The sequence below is a fragment of the Hipposideros armiger genome, unplaced genomic scaffold, assembly GCF_001890085.2.
Source record: "Hipposideros armiger isolate ML-2016 unplaced genomic scaffold, ASM189008v1 scaffold_49, whole genome shotgun sequence".
NCBI classification, from domain to species: Eukaryota; Metazoa; Chordata; class Mammalia; order Chiroptera; family Hipposideridae; genus Hipposideros; species Hipposideros armiger.
In genome coordinates, this window is record NW_017731399.1 from 4,031,357 (window position 1) to 4,041,585 (window position 10,229).

Here is a 10,229-nt window from a genome sequence, read left to right on the forward strand (position 1 = left end):
CCCAGCTCCAGGTTGAGCTGTTGTTCAGCATCTTAGCTGTAGAGGGCAGTGTCACTGGCCCTCATATGTGGGATCCGAACCGGGGCCCTCGGGCATCCTAAGCGAGTTCTTAACCATCGCGCCACTCGGCCGGCCCAGAATCACCCCTTTTCCATTCTGGCTGAGCCTCACCAGAGTTTCCAGAACTTTCCCTTCCGTCATAGTGAAATTGTAACACCCTGAGCTGTTTTCGTGTTGTCAGGATGACAGCTCACTGTTCATTTGGGGGGTTTTCTTGTCCAGCTTAAGCCTTCTCCTAATGTTTTGCCAAATGTTGGGGGTTGGTTTTTGTTTGGCATCTTGGCAGCTGTTCTGGTTAAACTTATTTCATGCTGTTTGGATTTTTGAGTTTCCTGAGAGCTATTTAGGATTTGTTTCTTTTCAGGGTGCTATCTTCTGGCCCCTCTATTCCTACTGAGAGGCCAGGTGGTTTTTCTAAGAGATGCCTCCTTTCTCTTTTTCTCCTCATACAAGGGTAATAATTGCTCTACCTTTGTAGTGATATTGATTGCAAGTGTAAATGAGGCTTGTGGGTTCCTGAGAGACAAACCGCCCTGTCTGTGCTCAGTATTTACAGCCTAGTTAATAATCAAGGTCTGGTTTGGCCCCATGTCTGGCTTAGGGTCAGATTCTTCTGCGTAAGTGGCATTAACTCCTTTAGCCGCCTCACTGTCAGCTTTTGGGCTTCACTCAGGGCTGGATGTAGGAACAGCATGAATCATGGGAAAGAAGGAGTACCTCATGAAGCCAAGAGCCGCTGCAGCTACTCCCACCAGTATGACAACCGCGTTTATACCTGCAAGGTGAGTCCCCTGAGCTTCTCCCTGCTCTAGAGCTGGCTTGCTGGTCATGCTCTCCTTTTGGAAAGACTGGCTTGGGGCCACCTTTGCTGCATCCCAAAGTATTTGATATTCAAATTGAATGTCCCTGAAACTTGTCCTCAGCTCTAACCAAAAGAACTCACATGTCTTTGTTACTGGGGCCCTTGGGTTTTTTGTTTGTTTTGTTTTTTTAAGTTAATTTTCCCCTTATTCTGTTGAGGTTGTATGATGTGCTCTTCAGGAACCGGTTTTCCGGTTTTGATTGATTTCTCCTGTCTGTGACAGGGGTGTAATTTACATCTCAGTCTTGGGGCTCAGGATGGGTACACATTCAATTCATGACCATTCAGGGCACTGGCTGCTTTCGAGAAATGAACTTCCTTCTGATGTGCTAACTGGGAGGGTCTGTAAACCCTCAGCTGGTGTGGTTTGCTGGGAGTGGGGCTGGACAGGGACGTGAAGAGGCCATGGGGGTTGGTGTACAGAGAAGAAGCTGGCAGAGTGCTCCATGTTTCAGGCCTGCTATGAGAGAGGCAAGGAAGTCAGCGTAGTGCCCAAGACATCTGCTTCCACCGACTCCCCCTGGATGGGTCTTGCAAAATATGCCTGGTCTGGGTGAGTTTAAGCAACATAGCTAAGGGTTGTTTGGTGTGTTTGTCTCCCCAGGCACCTGGCTGGGTAATAGTATCTATTTGCATTCCTTGTAGGTATGTGATCGAATGTCCTAACTGCGGAGTGGTCTATCGTAGCCGGCAGTACTGGTTTGGGAACCAAGATCCTGTGGATACGGTGGTGCGGACAGAGATTGTGCATGTGTGGCCCGGAGTAAGAGCAGCCTTATTTATTTTTCTCCTGTTTCTTGTATCGCTCAGTTATTCCTCTGTGTGGAAAAGTGGAACTTGTTTAGAATGAATTCCAGTACATTGGTCGTTTAGGAAGGCATGATCTGGAGAGAACCAAGCCTTTCTTGTTTTACGTCATTAATTACTTCATTTCTTTTTACATAATTTTAGAAGCACAACTTTAAATAAAATAAATGAAAATTGATCTGTAGTTTTACTGCCTTACCAAATAAAACTTCATTTTTTTCATATTCTCACTCATTTTCCATGTGCATATGTTTGTACAGATGTGATTATAATTTGTGCCGTTTATCTGCTTTTTTCTCACACCACAATTTTATTTCCATATTGATTCCACTTCTCATGATTCTCATTTGTAGTCACCGTGTAATAGTCTGTTTAATGTTTTAGTTTGATTCCCTGTTCCCTTTTTAAACTTTCATGCTGTTTGAGGTTGTTGTTTTTTTATTTTAAAAAATGTATTTTTCAATTACTGTTGACATACAATATTATATTAGTTTCAGGTGTACAAAACAACATAATGATTAGACATTTACCTCACAAAATGATAAGCCCAATAAGCCCAATTATCCATCTGACGCTGTACATAGTTATTACAGTATTATTGACTATATTCCCTATGCTGCACTTTACATCCCTGTGACTTATTTTTTTTCAGTTATAGTTGACATTCAGTATTATTTTACATTAGTTTCAGGTGTACAGCGTAGTGGTTAGACATTTATATAATTTACGCAGTGATCCCTCTGACCAGTCTAGTACTACCTGATACTATATATAGTTTTTACAATATTATTGACTGTACTCCCCATACTGTACATTATATCCTCATGACTATTTTGTAACTACCAACTTGTATTTCTTAATCCCTTGAGGGTTTTATTTTATTTATTTATTTTTTTAGCTGAGCCATCCTACCACCTGTTGGCAGCTCAGCGGCAGCTCAGCTCGGGCCGAGCATCGAACTGCTGTTGCTCAGAGCTCACACTCTTGAGCGAACTCTTAACCAGCTGAGCCACTCAGCTGGCCCTCTTTTTTTAATCAAAGAAAATGCTATAGTGTTCATCTTTATATAAGAAAGCCTTTTCTTTGTTTTGGGGAAATTTTCTTTAAGTATATTCTAAGAAGTAAGAGCACTATAGACCCTTATTACTTTTTAATTTGACTTTTGAATTCAAAATGTTAAAAAACAAATGTTTATGAAGCATTGATATATTGCTTTCACTCGGCGTTAAACCGCAGTTCACACTTAGAATTAACCATAATGCACAATACATCCAAAACCTTTGCCCTCTGTGGAAAAAAGATAAGTGATTTTCTCTAAGGGACTTATTTTCCTTGGTGATGGTCTCCTTGCTGGGTGATTCCTAAGGTCACTGGTCAGCCTGAGAGGCCTACCTGCAGATCCACCTTTGAGCTTTCCTGGATCCTTCAGGTACCACAAAACGGACAATTCCTCATTGTTTTGTTCCTCTTCTTTCCAGTTTCCAGCCCCACTAAAATTTGTTACTGCAGTGTGGTCTCATTTCTAGAGCCCACCCCTTAGCATGATGGTCCAGGCCATCCTATTCCAAGGATATAATATGGTCTCAAACTAGCATGACTTTCTTATGAGGGTTTTTATGACTAATGTCTTGTTTTTTGATCTGTGTGTGTTCTTTCTTTTGCAAGCTATTGTCTCTATGGCAAGATAGTTTATATTCCAAGAAAACAGTCATACTATAGTTTACCATGAGGCCTTACTCCTCATAGTCCTTGGAACTAGGGAATATAGGCTCCTCGACTTCTGTTTGTTCATTCATTCATTATTTCAACATATGTTCTTGAATACTGTGTGCTCAGAATTGAACTAGATACTTACAAAAACACAAAAATGAAAAAGGCTATTGTTCTCAGAGAGTTGACAATCTAATAGGGTGTCAAATACATAAAGAGATACTGCACTGACACATGGATTCTTGGAGATGTACAGGTATTAGAGGAACAGAGAGGAAGGGTTCCTAACCCAGCCTGGGGTGGGAGGCTTCCTATGGGAAGTGTCATCTTGACACTAGTGTCTCCTGGATCGTATATCTTCGCTTATGGGCAGAGTAAGTCTGGAACTGAACAGCTGTGCACCAAGTCTTATGGTCGCCTTAAACATAATAAGTCAGAAATGACTGGTTGGTGTGATATTGCCTAGAAGCCTGAGGAATTCCTGGTGTGTCCCCATTTTTCTCTGTCAGGGGGCTTGTGGTGCTGAGTTGGCCATGATGAGTGTGCAACTCACCCAAGACCCCTCTCCCTCTTTCCGTTGACTCCCTTCACTCAGAGCATGATGGGAGCCTGCATTTTCATTTCAGACTGATGGATTTCTGAAGGACAACAACAATGCTGCCCAGCGCCTCTTGGATGGGATGAACTTCATGGCTCAGTCGGTGTCTGAGCTTAGCCTTGGGCCCACCAAGGCTGTGACATCCTGGCTGACAGACCAGATCGCCCCCGCCTACTGGAGGCCAAACTCCCAGATCCTGGTATGGTGTGGCAGGACGCTTCTGCATGCCTGGCACCACCCCTTTTGTGCTGCTTCACCCTGCCCTAAGCTTGTTCTGTGAGGGAGGTGGGGGGTTTTCCTCCCAGTCAGGTTGGCTCCCAGAGTTTTGGAAAGAGGGGATACACTGAGGCAGCCCGTGTCCTTTGCCCACTGATTTCCCTTTGTTATTCTGCAAGTATTTTCTTCGTTGTGGATTTTAGCTTCCTTACCTGCAAGAGCCAATTATTATTGGTCACATATCTGAGGTCGTAGGTAAAGAATCTGGAAGAAAAGGGTCCTTAGAGATCATTTAGGGTCATCCTTGGCTTGATACATAGATCTCTACAGCATCCACAGCAAAGGAGCGCCCAGCTTTGGCCCAAATGCTTTGTGACAGGGAACTCGCTCCTCACCAACTTCCCAGAAGCTCTTTTGAGAAGCAGTGCAAAAAAAAATGAATTCTCATTGATCTTCTAGCTAGAATTAGCCCTTCTGAGAGCCCTATGACTCAGCCAAATGATCTGAGTGCCTTTCCAGGCTCTTCTTGGAGAAAAATGATAATCATAGCTGTGTTTCAGGGGTGCATTCCATGTGTCTGGAGGTTTTAGGGCCATTCTGTTGGACTGTTGGGGTTCTGCCATTCCAAAATGGTCCCGTGGTCCTCCCCCTGAGTCTTACTGACTTTCTCAGCTGAGCTGACACAAATGATACACTTGCCTTTCTTTGTTTTGGGCTTGGAACAGAGCTGCAGCAAGTGCGCTACATCCTTTAAAGATAACGACACCAAGCATCACTGCCGGGCCTGTGGGGAGGGCTTCTGTGATGGCTGCTCATCTAAGACCCGGCCAGTGCCCGAACGGGGCTGGGGGCCTGCACCCGTGCGGGTGTGTGACAACTGCTATGATGCCAGAAATGTCCAATTAGGTAATGTGGGGCCCGGGAGCTGCTAGGGGGTGAAGGGGTGGGGAGCCTCTCTCCTTGGCACCAGGTGTTGGGAACTGGCCTCCCATATGCCCAACCCTGTTCCTAACTGCATCACTCTTCTGAGAGCAATTGCTCCCTTGGTCTTGGCCATTCATTCTCTGAGCTCTTTGTTAACAGAGTCTTGAGGGTGCTATTCCTCGGGGATTAAGCCTGTCCTGTCTTTACCAGCCATAGCTTAGACTGAGTCTTCTCCTTAGAGAAGGTACTAGGTCATGCTTCTAGAACCTTTCTGGCTTACCTTAAAGGAAAGTTATAAAATAGCTCCAGGGGTGAGGTAAAGGATGAACAGATGTCACCCAGTTTCAGGGTCTGGACTGACCCACAGCCCAGGCCCTTGTGATCATTGCAGGACAGCATAGTGGTGCCCTGGGAGAAGAATCCAGAAGTGCTCTGCTCTTGCCCCTTGAGTTTTCCATTTGGGAAATGACTAAGAGCTGATGGCTGTTCCTTTATCATTGCCTACAGATGTTACCGAGGTACAGACAGACGATGAAGGCGGGACGCTGATTGCTCGGAAGGTGGGCGAGGCCGTGCAGAACACTCTGGGAGCTGTGGTGACAGCCATTGACATACCACTAGGTGGGCTTGGCAGTGCTTCTCTTGGGGACAGTGTACGTGGGGTGAAAGATTTTTAGAGTGCCCCAGGCTATCATTTTGTCAAAGGCTTGCAGACTTAGATTGAGTTGGGCAGCAGGGAGTTGACTGAAAATTGATTGACATTTGGCTCACATACCACTTACCTTGGTGGTTTCATGTTTATCTCTGGAGGCCATCCTCCAATGGCCATCTATTTATAGCTGCATAACAAACTACCTATAAATGTAAACGTTTAAAACAACCACCATTTTATCATGTCTCACAATTTTAAGTCAGGAAGGTAATTATTCTGCTGCAAGTGGCATTGCCTGGTGTTACTACCTGATATTCCAGTATGGCAACTGGATTGATCTTGAGCGGCCAAGCCAATGTCGCTTAGAAACTGGGCTTTGGCAGGGACGCCTACAAGACTGAGCTTAGTAGAACGAACACACGCACGCACGCACACACACACACACGCACACGCACACGCACACGCAGCCGGTCTCATAAGGCCTGGGCCTGGAAACGGGCACTAAATAATCTCCTGGGTACAGAATCTGCCTAGATTCGAGGGAGCGGGCAGGAGCGTCTGAGAATTTGTGGTTGTGTTTAATCCACACCAGCCAAGCTATTATTTTAGGATTTAAGATAGCTACTCACCTCTGGTTGTGAGGGGCACTTGTAACCGGGATGGGCAGACGGAGAGGAAGGGAAACTCACCAGTGTGTGGAGGGCTTCGGCAGGGTTGTCCGGGCCTGGGATCTGTAGGAGAGACCAAGGACTCCTGGTGGGTGGTGATAAAAATTGCTTGGAACAGATTTAATCATTGTGGTTCACAAAATGAGCAGATGATAAGCTTTTGACCCCAGGGTGTAGGAATAGATGGATTTGTCTAGGCTTGAAGCTCAGGTTGCATCTGCTGTCACGGGTAACTAGGAGAGGCAGGGCTGCCCCTGGCCCAGAGAGCCTGCCAGCTGTGTTCACCAAGTGCTCACTTGCTGTCGGGCTCCAGGCCAGTGTGTTAGACACATCATTTCTTGTAACCCCCGTAACCACTCTTGAAGGTGGGTTGTTAAAGATGAGGAAGCCACGGCCCTGAGAAGTAACCGCTCTTAATCCTGCAGCTACTAATTAACTCGTGCTCAGTGGAACTGGGATTTGAATGAAGCTCTGCTGACTCCAGAGTCTGACTTCTTATCGTTAACTCCAGTAGCTCTTCACACCGCTGCCCTTTAGGATCGCCTGGAGAGCTTAATACACAAATTGCAGTGCTGGGCCCAGCCCTGAAGATTCTGGCCTGGGTGGTATGGGGTGAAGACAGGCGTCTGCATGTTTTCAGAGGCCCATAGCTGATTCTGTGTGCAGCTGGACCGCGAGTCAGTGGAGTGTCTGAGGATGCCTTCCTGCCTGGTGGGACACGGGGTGTTGGGGTCCGTGTGTGCCGCCCATCATGGTTCCTTCCCTGCCGCAGGTCTGGTAAAGGATGCGGCAAGGCCGGCATACTGGGTGCCTGACCACGAGATCCTGCACTGCCACAACTGCCGAAAGGAGTTCAGCATCAAGCTTTCCAAGCACCACTGCCGGGCCTGTGGACAGGGCTTCTGTGACGAGTGCTCCCATGACCGCCGGGCTGTCCCTTCTCGAGGCTGGGACCATCCTGTCCGAGTCTGCTTTAACTGCAATAAAAAGCCCGGTGACCTTTAACCCCAGCTCCCTCTCCAAGTCCTTCACAATTCCTTAGGTTCTCAGGGTTAGAAACAGAAGTCTCATTGAGGTAGGCCCTCCCCCTGGTCACCTGTTGTGGTGTGTATCCTCTCTGCTCATCCTGGGGCACTTTCCCACGACGTGGGGTAGGGCAGATGGCAAGCTGGGGTGAGCCTGGCGGCAGGCCCGAAGGCATGAATCCCTCAAGGCAGAGGACCGAGCAGCTCTTAGCGAAGGGGAATGAACCCGAATCCGTTGCATTAATTTGTTAAAAATAATAAATTTATACCCATATAGACACATGAAAGGAACGTTGGAGTATATTTGGGCTGCTGCTGGTTGCGAAGACTTAACCACAAGTCTTTCCCTGGCGCAGGGACAAGGTGGTGGTGGCAGCAGATCTTCCCCCCAAAAAAAGAGCCAGGTCCAAAGCCACTGTGTTGCTGGCCACCTTCTTTCCAAGCTTACAAAGCCCTCTTTTCCTTGCCTTTTCCCGTCATGCCTCTTGGCCGCCCGGGGAAGTGAGCTTCCCAGGTGTTTGCTTGGAACCGCCTGAAGGGGATCTACCTGGGCCCCCCAGAGCTGGATCCCAATTCTTGGCCTATGCCTGTTTCAGTCAGAGACCACTCAACTTAGCGTGCAGGTCACCGGAGTGGGTGGCGAGTGAGGGGTGGGGTCCTCGGGCCTGAGAAGTCAGAGCGCAGTGATGTGACATCACCGTTCCTGGGGCAGGCTCGGAAGGAAACGCCCTCCCCCAGTCGTGTCTCCTGCTTATTGCTGCTGCTGTCTGTGCATCCACTCGGCTTTCCCAAGGCTGTACCCTGCTCCCGAATACAGCACCGCTTCCCTCCCCTCCAACCTCCTCAAGCCCACCATCTGCTTCTGAGTGTTGCACTAGGATTTTTATTGCTTATTTTGAAGTGTCTTAATTCTTTGTTCCCAGACACATGACCCCTCTAGCTATTGGAGGGGTGATCATGAGAAATCTTCCAGGGAAACAGAGCACAGAATGGACTGTTAGTTGTTTTTTGGGGTTTTTTTTTTTTTGAGTATATATAAATATTTCAACAGATCATTAAGAAAAAATTCTCTCTGGTCCTTGCAAGAGAAGTCAGATGAACTTTGGTTTCTCATCAAGAGCTGGGACACCCATATCTATCATGACTGGAAAGAGACTTGTACTGAAATCCTGTCGTCATGGTGGATTTTATCTTCAACGGCCAAAAACGAAGAATTAGAAGCGACATAGTTCCTGACTGAACTGGTGGGTGGGCCAAGCTTCGGGGAGGCACGTGGCAGACATTCCTGGCATGTGTCAGTGTGACCTGAGCCCTGGAATGTGTTGGTTCTCAGATGCCCCCGTACTGCCTCCTGTGGCCCAGTGACAGGCCCTACTCTAGTACTGTGTATCATCCAATTTGCCATCATAAAGGAATCTTCCTGCTGAACATGGATTGTGCTGACTCTTTCCTTAACTCCTCAGTAGTCTTGCTCCCTCTTTCTAGTTGATGGGAACATAACTGGCGGCTTTCAAAGCAGAAACCAAGTGAGAGGCATATTTCTAGGGTGGTCATATTTTACCTGTAAATACCTCAGTTGATTAATAACTTCAAAAGCAAGCCAAATACCATAAAATCATTATCACCTGGGTTTTAATCTCTGGATAGAGCTAGCATGTTCCAGCTCAGTTCGCTAACTGGGACCCAGAACTTTGCGAATTTCTTTTAGAGGGTGTTTACTGATGATCGGAGATCTTTCTAGTGGTTAGAGGACTCCATGCGTGCTTACTGACCATGCTGTTCTCTTCTACTGCAGCTCTTCCTCAGAGCTGTCCACAGGGTGAGACCAGGTTGTTGAGGGGTGGGGGAGGGGTGGAGCCGCGGCACCACCTGAGCTACGCCGACTTGGTCCCGACTAGGGCAGCTGTGTTGGGTGCTGTGCGGTGCAGTGGTGGCAGCTGCTTAACAACTTGTGTTCTCAGGGTTCCACTCTGGTCGCTGTGGGATCACAGTCCCTGGGGAATCCACTCCCAGTAGAAGACACTAGGTGTTCCTGGTGACATGGAAACACTGGGGCACTTCTACCTTTTTATCTGTCACTCCCCTCTTCATTCCCCTGCCCTGCCTTGTCCAACTCCTGTGTCTGTCCTCTACTGTCCTCATCCTTGTGGCATTGACACTGTGGTCTTTGTCCCTTCTTTACTCTATCTTCTTTTTCCTCTTTCTTGCGCCTGTCCCTTTTGTCCTTATCTTCTGCTGCTTGGATAGGCGGGGCAGGGTGGGGAGGCTTTGAGGAGGAGAGATGTGTGCGGTTGGTGGCCTGTGTTAGACTTGGCTGTTGGTCCTGTCATCGTGCAGGGACACCCCTTAGTATCTGAGTGCCTAGCCGCAGAAGAAGGATGCAGAACAATCTTCTGAGCTTCCTTCCTTACACTAGTCAGACAAGAGAGGAAAGGAAGGGAACCCAGTGTCGACATAACAGGAAGTTCTCTTGCCTGAGACATCCAATCCCAGCCTAAACTAAATATGGGTTGAACCCAGCTAAATACAAGATGAAAACAAAGAGGGCCGGCTGAGTGGCTCAGTTGGTTAAGAGCTCGCTCAAGAGTTTGAGCTCTGAGCAACAGCGGTTCAAGTCAGCCCGAGCTGAGCAGCCGTGAGCTGCCAACAGGTGGCGGGATGGCTCAGCTAAAAAAAAAACACAAAAAAACACAAAGGCTTAAAAAAA

At 47.4% G+C, this 10,229-nt stretch overlaps 1 protein-coding gene across 2 annotated transcripts in view; it reads left to right on the forward strand.

The window, feature by feature from the left end:
• ZFYVE1 (zinc finger FYVE-type containing 1) overlaps window positions 1-8,956 on the forward strand; it is a 50,965-nt gene extending 42,009 nt beyond the window's left edge. For both annotated transcript variants that reach the window (XM_019640423.1, XM_019640421.1), the window contains exons 6-12: window positions 734-842; window positions 1,378-1,475; window positions 1,568-1,685; window positions 4,066-4,236; window positions 4,979-5,159; window positions 5,685-5,798; window positions 7,270-8,956. In XM_019640423.1, the coding sequence (XP_019495968.1) occupies window positions 734-842; window positions 1,378-1,475; window positions 1,568-1,685; window positions 4,066-4,236; window positions 4,979-5,159; window positions 5,685-5,798; window positions 7,270-7,502 (1,024 nt within the window). In that variant the 3' untranslated portion in view covers window positions 7,503-8,956. The remainder of the gene's footprint in view (window positions 1-733; window positions 843-1,377; window positions 1,476-1,567; window positions 1,686-4,065; window positions 4,237-4,978; window positions 5,160-5,684; window positions 5,799-7,269) is intronic.
• Window positions 8,957-10,229: the final 1,273 nt, after the last annotated feature.